This window comes from Pagrus major, chromosome 1 (assembly GCF_040436345.1).
Source record: "Pagrus major chromosome 1, Pma_NU_1.0".
NCBI classification, from domain to species: Eukaryota; Metazoa; Chordata; class Actinopteri; order Spariformes; family Sparidae; genus Pagrus; species Pagrus major.
In genome coordinates, this window is record NC_133215.1 from 31,936,812 (window position 1) to 31,956,617 (window position 19,806).

Sequence of the window (19,806 nt, forward strand, 5' to 3'; positions counted from 1 at the left end):
CGGCAGAAGTTACATATTGTATGTTTTATATGCACAACTTTTTGGCGGCTGTCAGACCTGAAAGTAGAGGTTTGGCAACATTAATTACTGAATTATCATTTAAATGTAAAACACATGATAAACTGGGAATACCAGTTCCAGTAACATCAGATAGCATGTTTGAAACTGTGTGTATTACTGCACTGCTGTCTGTCTGCTTGCCAAAAGCCCAAAGGGAGAACGTAGCGTATTACTCATTTAGTTCTCTCACCAGAACCTCAGCAGGTTGTTTGGGGCCAGCCGTCACTTTGAGAGATTACTCTCTCGTCCATTGTGTATTTCTGGGACATATTGGTTATGTGACAGTTTTGTCACCAACAGTCACCTGTATAATCTCCAACTCCGTTCCAGCCACCTCCATGGTGACACTTTATCACCACAAAGTGTCACTATGGCCTGCTCCTGGCCCTCTGCGTTCAATCCCAGAAGCCTTTTGTGTCTGACGCTGATCAAACATCTAAGAGTGCGATGTTGGGATGATGTAGCTCGTCATTTCATGAAATACACACCCACACACACTCCCTGACACACTCTTCCGCGAAGACATTTTCCACCATCACTCCCTTTTGCCTCCTCTCTTCTGCCCTCTGCAGTTATTTTTCTAGTTGTTAATGTTATTTGACTCATTCATTTTTTTCTTCACTACCTCTCAGCACTTCTCTCCCAACATTATATAAATGTGACAAATCATAAAAGCTATATGTGCTCTCAAGCTCAGAAACACCCATTCTTCTTCCATACCACAGTTCCTTAATGCTCCTACCTCTCACAGGCCCGTGAATAATAGATGATCCCCAACATTACAGAGACTCTCTGCCTGCTCCACATCTCCATTATTTATCCCGCTTACTTTCAACAACAGTGCTCATTACTGCAGGATCATTGTTGCCAACATGTCACCAAGCACTGGTGTCTTAATATTCTAGCTCTCAGGGTTCAGCTGGGAGGCTCGATCAGAGCAGAGGGAAAAACGCACCAGCAATCTGAAGCACTTCAAGAAAGTAAAGGGGGGGGGGGTGGTTGAGGAGGAGATGGGGAACACTGTGTCACTGCTGATAAAAGATTTGTTGTTCTAACGCCTCAATCTGTAGGAGACAAAGGAGGATTCTCAGCACACTTAAAGAGTCCAATTGTTGTTGTTCATGTGGATAGGAGATGTGGCGTTAAAAGCTTTTATGTTCGTAAAGAACATCTGAAACTGGAGGATCATCATAGTGCTGAGCATCGATGCACATAACTGATGTGTTGTTGTCCCCCTCCTCACCTTTTTTGCCTCCTCCATCAGAGAGTTCTTTTTCTTTTGCAGTGCAGAGTTTCCACAGTTATTCCAGTTGTTCCACTGTAACCAGGGGATAGTGACCGGTTAAAGCAGTGCCTCTTCCTGGCCTTTGACCTTTGACCTTTTTCCCAGAAAAATCCAGAAAAACCGAACACCATTGTAAAAGTGAGGCTTGTAGGGAACAAATGTACACATGGATGGTGTAATTTTCCCACAGCCTTTACACTGTGCATTCAGTATCTTCTTCAGGATATCTATCACTTCTATCTATCTATCACTATATTAATGTACTTCAGTAATCGAATGGACCAGCGTATCAGGCTCTAGGTTTGTCACAGATGAAACGAGTATGAAGCAGTGAGCATTGAGTAGCAAGATTAAAGATGACACATAGACCAACAGGTAAGTTTAAAAAAAGGTACAGTGTTTCCCCTAGGAAGAAGTTGTAGCAGCGGAGGTGTCACACAGGTGCAATATTTTCTGGTACATTTGCAAAGTATGCCATCTGGGCGTTAAATTCCTCATTTACATGCTGAATGCTTTACTCATGTGTGTGAACTGGTCTGGATATGAAGTGTCAGTTGCGAGGAAAAAAACAACTTTAGTCTCTAAAGTTATAAGATGGAGTCTTCTCCTCTCCGTTTCCTATGCTTTACTCACTATTACTCGCAGGTGTGTTAATTGACCTAGATATGAAGCATCCATAGCGCAAAATATTATAACATCAGAGATTTATTAATGCACTAAGTTTGTCTTTTTTTAATCAACTCCTCTAACTTATTTCCTGTAAGGAAAATATTAATTTGACCATTGATTTATTTGCTGACTCTTCCTTCACTACAGTCTCATGGTTAAGGCCTAATAACATGAGTTATAAATGTTTTCCAGTTAAAGGCATAATGCATCCCGTACCTGGCATGGATTCAGTGTGAATCCTCCACACGAAGAATTGAGTTTTCTTCACAGTCACTTTAACACAGATATGGGGAAAAAATAGCAAAGCAGACAAGACCAAAATTCATTCAATACACCTTTTCTTTCCTTTTTTTAACAGTAAAGGTCTCGCTGTGTCTCAAAGGCCATAATCCCTCCCTTTTTCTGGTAATCTTTAAATGTGAAAAATGTGCAGAAAGTGTCAAGTTGTATTGACTGTAGCTTAACAACAAACAAAAGAATGGCAAAGTAGAAGTTATTGGAATCAAAATATGAGACAAAACAATATGTCTGTAAAAAAAAAAACCAACTAAAATAAATTCAACTGAGCAGAAGAGTGGTGAATATAACATGACAATGGAAATGAAAAATGAAGTAGTCTTCACCGTGTGAGCCATTGTAGTACAAGAAATTACAACCGGGCCTGTGCTTTACTTTTTATGATGCTTGACAAACATTTTATTACTTCTCAAAATCTCATGAAAAGAAGAAACACAAAGGCAACTGAAATGAAGAGAGAACTCTGTTAACACTCTGCACAAAATCAATCCATCAGAGTTTGAAAAGCATTTTGTATTGAAGATACCAGCTTTTCTATCGTACTTAAGACTGCCTCAAACCTTGACTGACCAATTACCTTTTGTTCCCATTAAAAAACAAGATTTGCAGAGGGCTTAAGGGTTCACAGAAATAAGTCCGACTGCTGCACAACTCATAATGTTTTTGTCTATCACACAGTGTGAGGTTACAGGTTAGCAGTGATAATGAGGTACAAGGCTGCTCGCTGTCTGGTGTCTCTCTGCTGCTCAGGAGGCTTAAGACTCATGCACAATTTATTACAGTACATTATTGTCATTTTATTGAAAATAAAATACTACCACAGTGTCAGGTCCGGTGTCTACTGTCCATAGATAAAAGCACAAATGGCCACACATGGCCTTCCCACTGTTACTTTCACTTAATACCTCACAGTCCTTAAAAGCTTCTTACAATTCTTGATGTACTCCTCCATAGGTATCCTGTCTTAAAAACCTAAGTCCAAAAATCAGGTCTGACCAATGGAATATCTTTCTCACTCAGTTTGTATGACTCCTCTCACATTCCTCTCCCCCACCAGGAGGCCTGTCTGCAGGGCAACCTAATAGCCAACTGCCTGGAGCAGCTGTCAGACCCCCACCCCCTGCTCCGCCAGTGGGTGGCCATTTGCCTGGGCCGCATCTGGCAGAACTTCGACCCGGCCCGCTGGTGTGGAGTTCGGGACAGCGCCCACGAGAAGCTCTACACTCTTTTGTCAGATCCCATTCCCGAGGTGAGGGGTTAGCACCAGAGTCTGGGTATATTTAAATCATTTTCCTGCACTGCAAAAAGAAGCCCTGATATCTTGTTTTGCAAATGATTAAATCCTTCATGGTTTTCTAAGATTGGAAATCTTTTAAACACCATTTGCATTAGATGATTATACTTGTTTTAAGATAAAGTGTTCAGATTTGTCTAACAAAGATATTAAATTTTTTTTCTCATCTAGGGCTGTCAAGATGAAATTGGATTGCTTTTCATATTTCAAAAATCAGACCAATCTTAAGTACGGGCAGACAAAAACAACACTCTGAATATGATTAATTATACTTTTCATTTTCTTAAATTGGTTCAAAGCAAAGCCCTTACTTCATATATCAACTTTTTTTGACTACTTTTAGAGACAGAGAGTCCTATTTAGACGATCTATGGCGCTCTAAAGCGCATGGTGCTAGTGAGTTTAGGACATGTCCAAGTCAATACTGCTAGTTAAAAGGCGGATAATCTGGGCGCAAAGTAAAGGCATACAGCGCAAAGGGGTTGTAATTAGACTCTGAAATAGTCATGGGTGTGTTTTGGGTGGAACATTAATTAAACCAATCTGAGTTTCGTCTTCCATTCCCTTTGGAATGGTCCTCGGCTGCTGGACCCTCTGCCCCAGCATTTCACAATCATCTGTCCCATCAACAACTCTGTTTGACTACATATGAAAAAATAAACTGATATTTAACTGAGGAGGAGGAGGAGGAGGAGGAGCACTGCTGCACATCCCTCTGTGTGTGTGTGTGGGGATCTCAGTCCGTGGATGAGGTGGGACAGATCATCAAAATTAACATCCCGATCAATAATGGTGGGATGAGAGGGGAGAAATACGTCTTTAATTAGGAATAATTAATTAATGACATTACCTGCAGCTAGTCTCCAGCAGCGGAAACGATATGTGTATCTCTACATTAACATGTGCATTTGCACACAAGGAACAGCTGATAAACTTCATTATTATATTGTGATTATTTAAAACTCCTGACTCGCTGACAGGATCGGTTAATATTTTATGTTCATTTATGTTCTGTGTTCTTCTACACAACAAAAGGTCACACACTCACAAACAGTCCAGATTCATACAGTAAAGTAGTTTGGCATGAAGCAGCTGTCCTGATAAATCCTCAGATCCTGTCTAAACATATGTATTTCAGAAGCTACATGTTTAATTCTGTTTCCTCTGGAGGGTTTCGTCTCAAACTTTTAGTTTTGTTGATTAAATGTGCCACGATATTTGCTGCAGTGACATTTATGGAAATGTTAAAAATAACTGAAAGAAGCCTCTCTAATCATAAAATCAGAGCGTATCCACAGTGTGAACCCGCCTGTGTAGGCGCATCTTACTATGTGAATAATGCGCTCTTTAAATAGCAGGGAACAGACGGCACGTTTGACTTTACACCAGCTTTTTGTTGGTCTATGGCACTGCCGCTTTCTGCTGCCTCAAGATAGCAATCTGCCATCAGTGTTCCTGACCACACCTCACTTTAAGACCAACACACCCAGGGGCGCACAAGTAGGTGCAAGTAGATTTGCTATTTTTACAACATGGGCGCTGGGTGTGAAAATGACCACTGCGTCAGTTTGACAATAGCAATGACACCTGCATGGACTGTGCGTGTTAGATAGAGCCCAGATAGTGTCTGTAGTGGCCTACAGTCCTATCAGGCCATTGTTGATGACCACATTGGCTATTTTTTCTTTTCTTTTTTTGATACTACCAAATTTGTCAAGATTACACAATATTTTGCTTGTTTGTAGATGGTAGAATAGAAAAGGGATAAATCTATGACTCAAACTATTAACTTGATTGCAGCTAAATGAAGCATTTCAGCATTTAAGTTACAGACATATCAAAAATATTTTGAAAATTAACATGAGTAATGCAGGTAAATCAGAGAAAAGATATATGCTATTTCCAAACAGAACATTCCAAATAACCCATTAGCACTACACCCAAACACAGAAATGAGACAGGTCTTTAAAGAGAAAAGGAAACGTTACAGTTAAGGAAGAAAGAACAAAAGCAAAACATTAGTGTGCTTCCATCTCATCCTTTCACTTCAGCATTTCTAACATGACATTCTCTCATCTGCAACATATGTGTCTGAGAATGAGTCATATTCATTTAAAGATCAATACAGACTGATTTATAGACATTCCTGCTCTCAACCACATCAAATGATATTTTCTAATGCTGGTTTAACTGCAACTACGAGCTGGAGATTGTTTAATTCATTAGTTTTATGTTTCAAGCATTATTCAGTTATTACTGCACATCTGCTACAAGATTTTGTTTCCTCTTGTTGATAAAATCTTCAGGTTGGCAGCAGATTTTCATAATGTCTGAACCAGTTGTGCTTCTGAGACATCTGTTCTCAGCACAAAGTCTAAGACACACATACTGTATATATGTAATTATAATATATATACCAACAACTGGCTTCATGCTGCCTCATTTGAATGAAGCTCCCACCTGTACACCAAGCACTGTCCACTGAACACCATAACGCTGGGTTCAGAAGCGCTGAGGAGCGGAGCCATTTTCGTTTCGGCGCCCATGTTAACCAATGGTGTCGTTCACATAGGAAGCTCTGCTCCGCTGCCAGTGCGCGCCGTGCAGCGATCGTTTCGGCGTCTGGTCTTATTTTTTCCGTAATACCACACAGACGGGTGAATAAATGTCAGGATCAGGAAAAGAGGGTCGCCTTGAAAACAGGACCAACAGAGTGACAAGTCTTTATTGACAACTATAGGTTCTGACCAGCAACAGCAGGACACACAACCCGACCAAAAACACACTCTTAAAATAGGAATAATGTCTTAGAATCCTCTGGTATACACACATGTTCTGCAGGATGAACTAGTTTATACAGACTAATAAAAGCCAATTTTGTGAAAGAAAGGAAACACGCACACAAACACACACATTCTTCAGAGCAGACCCACACAGACTTTAAACTGTTTGGACCCACTGTGTTAAATCAAGATGGAAACCATCTGACTGGGTCTTGTGTGGACCACAGGGACAGCGAGGCAGAGGTTGCCCTGAAGTTCACCCAGACACTTGGTGCCCTCTCTCACTCACACCACATGTATTTGCATGCATTTGCACACACTTGCACACACAAGGAACATCTGTTTTTCAGCAGCAACTTCCACCTTCCCATGGACAGACAGCTGCTTTGGCCCTAGGGTTGAAACTGAGGCCTGCAGACACATCTGTGTGTGTGCCCACACACACAAATATACTTTTTCAGCATTACTTCCAGGTCGTTCATTAATTTTACATTAGGAACTTTCAGAGTGCGTGTGTTATTTAAAACTGCTGGAGACTCAGACTGACTGATGATAACTGACTGCATTAGATTGTTGCAGTTCCCCACTGTGTTAGATTGAGATTGACACCTCACATGCAGTGTGTGTGTGTGTGTGTGCATGCGTGCGTGATGACTAGATGAATGGAGACAGAAACTAAAAGTAAGAGCAGAGATCAGTGACTAAGCAGAGACTTTGATTAAGTTTAATGAAAGATCTGTGGGGATACAGCTGAGATGACAGTGTTGTTTAGTCATAGTTTGCACGTCATTATAGTACACGTACACACACACACACTTCAAAATTGCTGTACATTCCTCCTAAAATAATGTTCAATAAGACTTCATTCTCAGGAAAGTAATTCTGTCTAGCACAGCAGTGAGATGTGCAGGAGTTGGACACAATATCGTAAACTCCCCTTACACATATCGTAAATGGTAAATGGACTTTATATTCTAGTCTTGGCGACTGCTCAGGGTGCTTTACATCTCAAGTCAGCATTCGCCCATTCATACATGGGGCCACCTACTCATCTGGAGCAATAACCATTCATTCGTACTCACACACCGATGGAAGAGCCACAGAGAGCAGTACCTATCTATCTATGTACGTATGTAAATTTCGACATGTACACTGCAGGGGCCGCAGATTGAACCGTGGACGACTCCTCTACCTCCTGAGCCACAATCTCCCCTCAGATACAAAAAAATACAACATGCAACAAATAGAGTGCTGCAGGGATGATGTATTTTTCTAAGACTAACCCCTGAAGTTAGGGGGTTCGCAGGTTTCATCTGCAAAAAGCAACTGAGATCTTTCTGTGGGATTTTTCAATTGGATTTTGTATTATTGCAGACAGCGGGCTCTGTGGCATGTTTTGTTCAGCATAATAATCTTCACAGATGAACACCACTTTTATGATTTTTTTATGCCATAGAACAAAATGTGAAAATTGAACCTGTAAAGAACAAGCACAGATACTCAAACTTACCCATAGATTTGTATTGAGTTGTGCTATAATATAATGCAATGCAATGCAAAACACCCTCGCTAACTTTAGCTTCAAAACGAAAGTAGATTTAAGTCAACACATCTTGGTGTAAATGATAGCATCAACTTGAAGGGCTGTAACAGATTGTCCAGGTGTTCATGGTATTCTGAGTCTCATGTTCTATAAATAAAGGAATGTAAACATGCCTGAGCAAAGACGGCAGATTAAGACGTTCCATTATTACAGCCTTATGTTTTAACTTTAAGACTTTCTGTTTTTTTCAAGTTTTAGTAAGAAAATTACAATATGTTGATCCAAAATGTTTCAGCTGATCATTTTAATTGGAACAAAGCAAAACCAAATCAGAGAAACATCTGTGTGCCGGAGCATCACTAAAACCGCATCACAAGATTAAAAAATAGCTGCAATGATTCATCCTGAAAAAATTGGTTTCTGTCTCTACAACAAACACTCTACCCAAATATTAATTCTAGTGCTGTAATTTGGTTCAGTGTGAGATCAATCCCTCAGGGAAAATGCCTTCTGTGCGTTGGTGCAAGTTTGGATTAAACATCCAATGAAGCAGGCAGAGACGGTAATGAGTTATAGTGACCAAAAGCAGCTCATAGGAGCACACAGCCCTGATGATTTCCAGTGCATTTCATAGTCATACATTAAGAGAAAATTAAACCATAATTACCTCTACAGTTTTAACCAAGAGGAAAGTGAGTTGATGGCGTTGCTGTGTTTGTGTATCTGCAGGTGAGGTGTGCAGCTGTTTTCGCTCTGGGGACATTTGTGGGGAACTCTGCTGAGAGGACGGACCACTCCACCACCATCGACCACAACGTGGCCATGATGCTGGCCCAGCTCATCAATGATGGCAGCCCTGTGGTCCGCAAGGTCACTGCAAAACAATAATACTTACCACATACATAAAATACATGAAGTTTATCAGACTAATATACACCGCTCAAAAACATTAAGGGAATACTTAATCGTCACAGTATACAACCAAGTCTGTTAAACTTCAGGGATATCAATCTGTCTATTTAGGAAGCACAAGTGATTGTGAATCAGTTTCACCTGCTTTGGTGCAAATTAAAGTGACAACAGGTGTTATGGAGAGGCAAAAGCAAGACAACCTCCAAAAAGAGAATAGTTTTGCATGTGGTGGCCACAGACAGTTGCTCTCTCATCATCCTTCCTGACCTCATGGGGCCAGAGTGTGTAGGCAGTTCTTGGATGAAGAAGGCACTGATGCCATTGACTGGCCCTCTCGTTCCTCTGACCTAAATCCAACTGAGCACGTGTCCTTGTTCTTTATAAGTGTATGTAGACTTTTAAACACAACTGTACATCAGTAAAGATTTTCAACCTGAATAATTTGTTCATCAAGATCTGATATGTGATTAAAGTCCTCTCTTATTTTTTTGAGCAGTGTATGTATATGTACAGTAAGTAGAATCTGTGGTTAAAAAATATATGAAAACTTCCACACTAGGGCTGTGACTAATGATTGTTTTATTATCATTATTCTGCTGATTATTAATTCATTAATCCTTTAAAATGTCAAAAATCCTAATCACAATTTCCCAGAGCCCAAAGTGACATCTTCAAATTTCTTCCTTTGTCTTAAAGCTAACGAAGCTAATTTTCTTTCAGCTAATCACCAAATGAAATTAATCTCTGCAGCTCTATTCCACACTGCAGTCCAGCCCAGACTACTGCTATGCTGGTGTGATTGAGATTTTACGATGCAGTGGAAAGACTTTCAGTTGTATTCACCAGCACAGTCTATAAAAGTTGATGAAAAGATTATTATGCACTTCATCCTATCATAGCTATCCAAGTTTTGATCACCTTTCCAATACATGTGACTCTGAAATGAAATATCTCTTCAGGTGCCCGCAGGTCACAGATTACTTTAATAAAGAAATTCCACAAGTGGAAGGTACCTAGTTTAGTTAAACATTCATGTGCTTGCACACCTAATATCACTGTTATACAGTAGAATACAGAACTCATCATTTGACGATCTGTGTCAGAAGGCGATGGGAGAGAGAATCAGGCCTGGAGGTACAGTAACTGAGACGAATGAGAATAATACAGTTATACGGGTGAGTCAGACTATTGCCACCAATTCAAGGTTTTAGTGGGGATCTATTGAAGGAACATAACTTGATATTTTTTCACCTCTAAAGTGAATGTTATATCAAGTGGTTCACTGGGAGAAAAAACAATGCTGAAGGCAGTGAGGTGTAAAAATAAAGAGATCACTAAAGAGGTAATTAACAAGGTTTAGATTGCAGATTTTAAAAAATCCTGCTTGGCTTGAAGTTTTAAAAAAAAAAGTCAGAATCACTGGAACTGAATGTTCATTATGTTAAGCATGTTTCTGTGTTTTACAGGAGCTGGTCGTAGCACTGAGTCACCTGGTAGTCCAGTATGAGAGCAACTTTTGTACAGTTGCCCTCCAGTTTATAGAGGAAGAGAAGAACTACACAGTGCCATCACCAGCCAACACCGCAGGTACTGTAGACCAGTGGGTTTCAGAGCTTTTATGCACAGGGCACACCAAGGGCAAGCCAAAATCTCAAAGAACACCTGTAATCATATTTGTGCAAAAACATCTACATAACTTGTGTAATCACTCTGTACATGTTTATTTTTATCTGCTAATGCCAAATAAAATCTGGTAAACAACTATGTTACTGATGAAATATATGACACTATGACTGAACACAATGATTCAAGAAATCATTTGAAACTTTGTAAAGTTACATAAAAGCTTCAAGACACACATTTAAACATTTACACCAGATAGGTTACATAATTAAAAATGAGGTTAACTGCTCGGCACAAGAAAGCGATCCTTTTCCCCCTTGTTATCTTCATCACGCTGGCTGTCAATCACGGCCTTTGATGTGTCACACTCTTCCCACCACCAGACAGTTTCATGACCAGAGAAATACTACTTATTAAGGTATAGAGTTTGCCCCTGTATTGGGAAATGAGCATGCACAAAATACTGATACAGTACATCAAAAACTCATACATGTCTTATTGTATAGTTGTATATTTCAGTTATAATGTTTGGAATCACAGCTGTAGACACATACAAACTCAGACAGTGTTTGTGTTTGCAAACTGACAGGGTTTTAGGACAAAAGTGCAGACCAAATTGAAGTAAGGCTGGATGGTAGAATTAATCTTTTTTTTTTTTCCAAGTGACTTTACTTTAGTGTTTTTGTGATTTATTGCATCATATAAAGAAAGCAACAATCAGGCCAACATTAATTACTGAATCACCCATTAGTAGTTATCGGTGTATATGTTGAGTGTAGATGAAATCTGTCAGAAAGGTAACTGCATGTTTCTTCTGTTTTTAAAGTTAAACATTTGCAGGTATATAAAAGAATGCATCCACTGGATGAATCCAGTCTTTTACACAACGTTTATTTTTATTGGTCCATGATTGTGATGTATGTCATCCTGTGTTTACTTCCAGAGCCCGGTAACCTGACTCCAGTGAGGGACAGCCCAGCCATCCCACGCCTGCGATCAGTCAACTCCTACACCAACATCCGAGCTGCCACCACTGCCCGCAACCTGAACAAGAGCTTGCAGAACCTCAACCTCAATGAAGAGGGTAGGAGGGAGAAAGAGTGCTAAGAAATGAAGCGAGAAAGGAAATGAGGCAGATGAAAGGGAGATAAATAAGATGAAGCAGAAATTTAGAGGAAACTGTAGGAGGATTGAATGAAGACAAAGAAGAAGACTGAGTCAGCTGAATGAAAGAAATAAATCCAAGGGGAGCCGTTAGCACATTTCATTAGGTTTTTTTCTCCTTATCAGTTGATGTCCTCAGACTTGAGCTGCATTTCCACCACAGGGAACAGGGTCTAAATTAATGTCTGGGGATATTATTTTATCCCCCAAAAAGTTCCCCCTGAGGGCAGAACTTGCCAAAAGTATATGAAGTTTGCAGCTGGGGCTTGCGGTGCTGAACATGTTATTTTGGGTGGAAATGCAGCTTCACCCCTTCTTTCTATCATGCCACTCCTGACTCAATAATTCTTATTAGACATCACAACCAGCAATGAGCTGATGTGCTGATATAAATTCAAAATCCAGATCTCACATGTACACTGTCAATCCTCATCACCCTTTTCATCCCTGTCTTAAAAATGTTTGTTGTCGATGAATGCAAAACAACACATGAGCTAGTTTTTACAAAGTGCATGGTTTAGTTCTGTAATAAGTGTTGTCAAGATTTTGGTTTCTCAAAATGAAGGTCTTTGTCAGTGGCCCACTGCCAAAACATTCACTTCAATATGTGTTGTTCGTCCACATAAAGTAACACTGGCAATGTTGGAGGGCACTACTCATTAAAGGAGGTCAAGCAGCAGTGCCCATAAAAAAGGGATTTTAAGTAGTTAAACTTGTCAGCTTTGCTTAAATTAAGGTTTTGGTCAATTGCCTCAAACTCCAAAAGCCTTTTTAATTGGCTAATGTCTCCTGAGAATTTTTCAATTACTAATTTGGGCAATTTCATTATAGGGTTCAAATTATCCTGGCTCTGATTTGAGCATGGGTGAATTACTGTCTTCTGTTCAGATTCTCTATCACAGCCTTTATGAAGTAATACTTCTCAATATTCCTCCAATAACTCAACGTTGGTTTCTGCTTTATCAAGCGCTGTTTATTGATTTTGGTCACAGGTTTCAGGCTTGTTGCTTCACCACGTCCCTGCAGATTTCTGCCTCATTGACTCAGTGGGGACGGGAGCTGTCCTTGGTGCTGAACTGCTGACACATGTTTAGAAAGTTTTAGCAGGGGCAGGGTTCACACTGTGGGATGCACTCCAGACTCTCAAACATAAACAGGAAACATCCCTTCAACATGGATACGGATAAATAGCACACTGAGCTGTTACGCTGTAAGGTTTATTTTTCTATTTTGTTTTCTCTTCACTTAATCTTTGATTTTAATTACATCCACTGTGAAAAACCAATGTCGGGAAAATGTGGCAATGTAGCAAGTTTTAATCTATGACAAAGAACCCTGACAATTTCTCAGACTTTTGGACTCCCCCGTTTGCCGGTTTGGTGTGGTCCTTAATATTGCAAACACACAAACAAAGGCAGAGTAGATAGAGATGGCATGAAGGGGCCAAATGGGATTGATCCTATCTGACCAAGCACAGGCATTTGTTTTTAAGGGCGCAGTATGTAAGAATTGGCCACCTGTTGAATTCATACTCACAACAAATAGTGGGCAGCATACCAAAGTAACCGCTAACTGCTGCAGCTTTAAGCATGCTGTAATTATCTCTGCTTTCCAAACACAGTTGTAGCTATGAGGAGGAGCCCAGACAGCCTACAACTGTAACTGCACTCTCACTGAAAGGATATATCAATTTATGATGATGTCATGGGGAAAGTGTCTCTCATTGAGATATTGAATTAAAGATCTGCACTTTTGAGTTTTTTCCTAAAATAGATGCATAATTATGATAGCTTATCCTAACATGGCAAAAATAATCCTGTTATTATTTAAGCTTTACTGTCACGTCTGAGCTCTTGACCTCCTGTTTGTGTCACTGCTGTGTGGCTCAGACAGCTAAAGCTAACTCTGTCTACCACTGCCACACTGAGTAATGCATAAGCCATAAGCAGAGCTAAATCACTGGCACTTGGTGAAGCGTGTAACCTACTGCCGACACCATTTCTAATTCACATTCTCAGTGCTTATTCCAATATGCAGCGGTGTTTATCATCAATAAGCACAGAGCCGAGCATATTTCCATTCTCAACAAATCTCCATTTCCACATTTCAGCTGGAGGACGCATGGGTGTTAGGGTTTGAATGAGTCAGAGTAATGTTTGGTGATAAGGAGAGCTACTGCAGGAGATGACTGAGCCTGACAGCTGGAATGAAGTTATGAGCAAGTTTGCATATAGTCTTCAGGTATAAGGGCTTCTTCCACTGTTTACATCCATCACACCTTATGGGATGTTCATTTGGCTATTGGCTTTGTTTTTTGTCTTTTTACAACAATAATAACCATGATAAACTTCATTTTTATCACATGTTTTACAGCAGCTTAAGTGTTTTCTAAACAAAATAAGAGCCTCCTTTTGCCCTTCAACTGTTATTACATCTATGATGCTCATGATTTTTTTGCTAGTTGGATTTAAAGCTCTTGTGTGTATGTGTCTGTTCCTTCATCCAGGTGGACCAGCCGCTTTCTCTCCTGGTAACCTGAGCACCAGCAGCAGCGCCAGCAGCACCCTGGGGAGCCCCGACAACGACGAGTACATCCTCTCTTTCGAGACCATTGACAAAATGCGACGGGTGTCGTCCTATTCCTCCCTCAACTCCCTCATAGGTAACAGTTTGTCAGTGGCAGTGCAGCTCTATGGGTCCTGTCTATGTGTTTCATTCCAGTATACACTTATTCGTTGTTGTTTGTGCACAATTTCTAAATGTGCACCTGATGGGTACTACAAAACTGTGAAGACCGCTATACGATGTCTAATATTCTGGAGGAGCTTTGTGAAGCCTTGCGTTGTGTTATCTCAGCCAGGGCTTGGAGATTACACATTTTTTAACAGGAACTCTGAGTTAAAAACTGGGGGCATTAAATACATAAGTACATGGGCATTTACCAGTTAGGGAGCGTCTAACGAAAGACACTGTTTGGGAAGCATTACATTGCGTTATAGGAATTGTAGGATCCAGTGTTTTTGTAATTTGACCCATGCTATTGTCTAAAAGTCACAATATCTTGGCCTCTGTCACTTCGGTTGTGACTATTATTTTTGAACGCAGTCTTCTGCGTGACCCCCGACACAGTGGCTTCTTTAAACCATACAAGAAATCTCATTAAACTCTCTAAATAATCTTAAGATTTTTGTTACTTTATAAATCTCAGGTAATTGTTTTTCTTTTATATGAACAATGGATCAAATGACTATTGCAGTCAAATCTATAAAATCCACAGAGTATTATCACCTGCAATCCTCTGACTCTTCTTGCATTATGTAATTCCTGCCACTCTGGTTCTCTCGATAAAACAAATGACACAGTTCAAGGACGTCGTGAAGTAGCGTGGAGTCATAGAAGGTTGATGTCTTCATTGTTAAACAGCTACCATTGCTGATAAAAACGTTTAGTCATGTTTGCCGACTTCCTCACTCTCTGACATGTCATTTGATGTTTCCCTGGAAGTTATAGCGATAGACGTAGTGTAACCTTAAATAAAATAACTAGGGCTGCCAATATAACTTGTTAATTTCGATTAATTAATCAAGAAAAAGATAATGCAGATTAATCATGCTCTGTGACACCTCTTGATCAGCAGCTTTGTGAACATGACTGAGGGAGATGACCAAAGCCCCACTCCAGCCAGAGTTTCTCACTGTTAACATTCTTTCTCAAACCAAGAATGGGATGTGGTTAATTGTTAAATCGACACCGTACCCACGGCGTAGCTTGACATGCACGTCCCCAGAAATGCAACTGTAATGCTCTGCTCTCTCTAGTCCAGAGACACAGCTGTGAGTTGGTGTGTTTAAAGGGGAAAGTCATCTGGCAATCCGCTCACTACTGGCAGCAACAGACACACCAGCTCACATGAATAAATGCTCACTGCAGTGTAGGCCACTTGTGTAGGTTACGGTGTTGGCTCTGCGTAGAGCCTACCTAAATCACCTAAATCAGCCTTTATTATAACACCAGAAGTCAAGCTTGGTGGATGACATGAAAGTCCAATATTCTACTATAGTCCATTCCATATGAGCTACAGCTTTTTTTTTTCTTTTTTTATGTTTAAGCACAAAATTAAGTAATTTGTCAAAAATTATAAAACAATCTCAGGAAAGATCCTACAAATGCCAAAACACACTCAAGTGGCCTGTTGATTCATTACAAAAGGCTGCAGACAGTAGCTGGGATAGTGTTGCATGGTTCAGCACACAGAGACTGCTATCCCGTGATCAAACTCTCCCAGGTCTGAGCTTTTGAGAAAAACAGTGGCAAATAAATGACCAGGAGAGGAAGACCTCAGGCCATCTCCAGAGAGGGAAAAACCCCTCAAACGAGGGACATGACAGAGAGGAAAGCTCCCAGTCTAAGAATAGAATAAGTGTTAAAAAAAAAAGGTTTGCAGATGTGTAAAGGACAGCAGAGTAGAACCTGAGTCACCTGAGGCCAGTAAAGTGCTTTTAATGGTACATGCACAACGGGAACCAGCTCACTTACCCCTGCTCTCAGTTGATTGGCGGGCTCCACCATGCGTCCTGACAGCAAGTTTGTGTGCGAGTAGGAAAACCATTAAACCCCCCCCCCACCCGCCCCTGAGGAGAGGGAAAGTGAAACTAGGGATTCCCTTCACTCGCTCTCTCTCTCTCCCTCTCTCTCTCTCTCCCTCTCTCTCTCTGTCTCTCTCTCTCTCTCTCTCTCTCACATTGTTTCATTTCACATTACAAACCTCGCTGCAGTCTCAGAGCCACCCTGTCACGTCCCAGTATGTGATTTCTGCACAGCACAAAGGAAAATGAGTCAAAATGGAAAAATCGAAAAGGAAAAGTAAATTGTGCTCTGGAGAACAGTGAATTTGACTTGGCAGGAAAGGAGGTTCAGGTGCTTTAATGAAATTTCCTTTTTTTAGCGTGTTTTGTTTGATTTGTTCCTTAAATGAATGCCAACTTATTTTAAGTGCACCGGACTCAGTCAAGCTCGGCTCGGCTTCATATTGGTCCTTCGAGGAAATAGCTCAATTTCCTCTGCTCTTAAATTCAATTTAAACACAATGTGCTGTGTAAATCTGGATAGAGTCATGCTCATACCCTTGTACACACCTCACATGAACATTTTTCAGTCTTACAAACAAAGCAGACAAAGAATATTTTCACACTAAAGGTGATTGACTATTTTCTCTGCTCTTTTTCCTCTATGGAAAGATATATCAGTCCATCTTCTCATCTGGGTTTTAATCCCGACTTAATCGAACCCAAACATGCTGCTGTAGTCAGATTTCCGTTTTAGGGCACAGGTACCACTGGACACCAAAGCTTGGAAATGAACGGTGCTCTCATCACCCTTTCATCTGACATATTTAGCATTTAATGTAGGGTTAAGCCTTTTTCAAGCTGCTTGTGGGCCCTTAATTTTGGTGTGAGGCAAACAGTTTAAAAGACATATTGGCCCCTCGCCCACTAAGCTGTGCCCCCGCCACAGCTGAAAAGAGTCCCGGCCTCCCAGCATGCCTGTTTATAACTCCCACCTCGCTGTGTGCTGCATGTTTAAACAGGCTGAGCAGATGAATGGATGTTGGGACATAATATTCAGGAGCGTAAAGAAAAAGCTGACACACATAATTGAGTGCAGATGAATTCTGATGAATTCTGTTTCTGTTGTCACTAACATTCAGTTATCTGACTCAGCTGAGACTTCACTTGCATTTTGCATCAATCTTTTGTTTGATTTGAAGTTGTTTTCAGAAGACCTGTGGGGTTTTGTTTTTCATCTCACCTGAAAAATGCATTAACTTAACTTTCTCCTTTTGGTATAAAGCTGCACACGTTCTGAGTTTCATTACATCTATGTTTTAACACTGCAAACAAACAAAAGATGGGTAAAATGGTCTGTATTTAACAGTGTAGCAATTTAATGCTAAATGCAGCAGCTGCTGGACACTGGCCTGCAGGAAACAAGCACGATAGCAGCGCTGTGTGGGAGTTGGGGCAGAGTTCCAGTAGTGATTTATTGATTTACATTTTAAACATCCATTCTTTTCTCTTTTTGTCTTTGCCCTCTTACTATAATATGTAGAAATTCTACTATTTCATTGTTAAAGCCACCCCAGCATCTCTCTGAGGCTGAATTGGAAAAGAAAAGAAAATTGGAGGATGAATAAATGTTTAGGTTTGACGATTGTTTCAGATCTCTTGAAACTGTGATGAAATATATGTAAAATTGTAAAGTGAAGTGATTAGTGTGGTAGTTATTGTCATGCTAACAAGCTCACAGTGACAATGTTAACATGTGTAATGTTTACCATGTACCATCATAAACCCAATTTATGCTTGGTTGCATCCACGGGGCTGTGAGCTTTCATGTCACATACATTTTGTTTTCTGCCCATGTTCACCAGTCTCCATGTGGACCCATTACAAGCGTGACACATGTACATGTGTCTCTCCTCTGGAACCAATGTGTACTCTGCTCTTTCGTCTTACACTTGTTGCGGTTGCACAAATTTTAAATTTTGTGCCTTTTTTGTGTTGGTCAGCCAAATAAAAACAAACAAAGGAGCTCTTTTCTTAGCTCTGATAAGGTCGCCATCTTCCATGCTGTGGGCATTTGTATAAAAACCAGTATTTGAGTAAATAGTGGACATCTTAAAACTTTGACCTGATGATGGCGCTACATAAAAAGTTAAAGGATGACCAAAATCTTTTGGATTCACCCTGTGAAGTGTTGGGACCACATTTTTTGCCAAATCATCTTCCTGATGTTGAGATATTTCACTGTATATGTGAATGTTTTGACCAACAAATGGCGATAGGTCAAAGTCCCGCGGATCACCAAAGCCAGAATACTTGATCGTGCCTTCATGCACTTTGGAACACGAGGACACGTGCCCCATCGATTCTCCCCGGCCCCCAGCAGCATCCCTACCCCGCACCAAGCTGAGCCAAAATATCCAAAAATATCAACCTCATTGCAGAGTTGGATCAAAGGTCAGGGGTTTCATCCTCAGGCAATCATGAATGTCTGCCATCAGTGTGATCAGGATGAAAGCACTACATAAATGCAGCCATTAAATGACTGAATTGCTGAGCCTAACATTTTCTGTTTCTGCATTGACATTTATATTTTGTCACATTAAGGGGTTTAGCTTCACTTCTACCTGTGTCAGTGTGTTTGAGGGCACTCTCCTATTTAAAGAGCTTCAAACATATGATTTGGTGCTGCTTACGCTGCTCACATCTCCCTGTGAAATATATTCTAAATACGCCCTGAGTTTCTTCTCTGCTTCCAAATGTTCTGTTGCATTTTTTATGCCTCAGTCATTTACAGCTCCAAAAATCACTATGCAGTGTTAAAGTATTTTATGTCATCTGCCAGAATTGAGCAGACCATTAAGTAGTGACGTAGTGGTTCATTTAGCCAATAATTAACATCTTTACTACTGTAGATCCATTGCAGTCTACACAAGTCTTCAAATGACAAGTGTCAAGTCAGGACAAGTCAGTGGTGCAGCGTTCAGGCGCTGAGTAATGTCAGCTGTCACCTTCTCTCATGAGGACTATGTCGAGGCAGTGCAGTGGTAATTTGTGTGCACCCGTAATGTAGTGCAGCGGTTAAATGGGAGAGGAACCATATTTCACATTTATCAACTGGCTGTTTACTGCAGCAGGTACTGTGGCACGCTGGCTATTCGTCGCTAATCATATCCTGGCCCTCAGGCTACACCGTAATCACCTCTTCAACTCCCTCACCCACTTTCTCTTCCTGAGTCACACTTGCCCTCTCTGTCTTTTCATCTCTTTCCTCTTCATTCTTCTCTTGGTTTCCTGTTTTTTCCCCCCAACTCTGTCTTCTTTTTCCATCTCTCTGGCCCATCTCTGCCATATCTCACAGCACACTGAAATAGCTTATCCTTCCATCTTCCCTTTTTCTTTGCTCTTTTACTCCTTCTCGTATGCTCCTTACTTTTTCCAAATTTCTCCTCGTTATGTATTGTATCCTTCTATCTCCCCCAGCTGCACCCCCAGCTTCCTCTCCTTTCTTGTATCATCCCCCCCTTGGTCTCCTAACTTTACAGTGTGCGACCATTGAACCGTCTTGGAACTCTCTGGAGATGGAACTAAGCTATGAGAGGGTCCATACTTCA

The 19,806-nt window shown here is 40.7% G+C and overlaps 1 protein-coding gene across 6 annotated transcripts in view; it reads left to right on the top strand.

The window, feature by feature from the left end:
• Window positions 1-19,806, top strand: part of rptor (regulatory associated protein of MTOR, complex 1) — a 193,877-nt gene that overhangs the window by 129,138 nt on the left and 44,933 nt on the right. For all 6 annotated transcript variants that reach the window (XM_073474586.1, XM_073474594.1, XM_073474612.1 and 3 more), the window contains exons 17-21: window positions 3,369-3,560; window positions 8,661-8,801; window positions 10,310-10,430; window positions 11,410-11,550; window positions 14,137-14,292. In XM_073474586.1, the coding sequence (XP_073330687.1) occupies window positions 3,369-3,560; window positions 8,661-8,801; window positions 10,310-10,430; window positions 11,410-11,550; window positions 14,137-14,292 (751 nt within the window). The remainder of the gene's footprint in view (window positions 1-3,368; window positions 3,561-8,660; window positions 8,802-10,309; window positions 10,431-11,409; window positions 11,551-14,136; window positions 14,293-19,806) is intronic.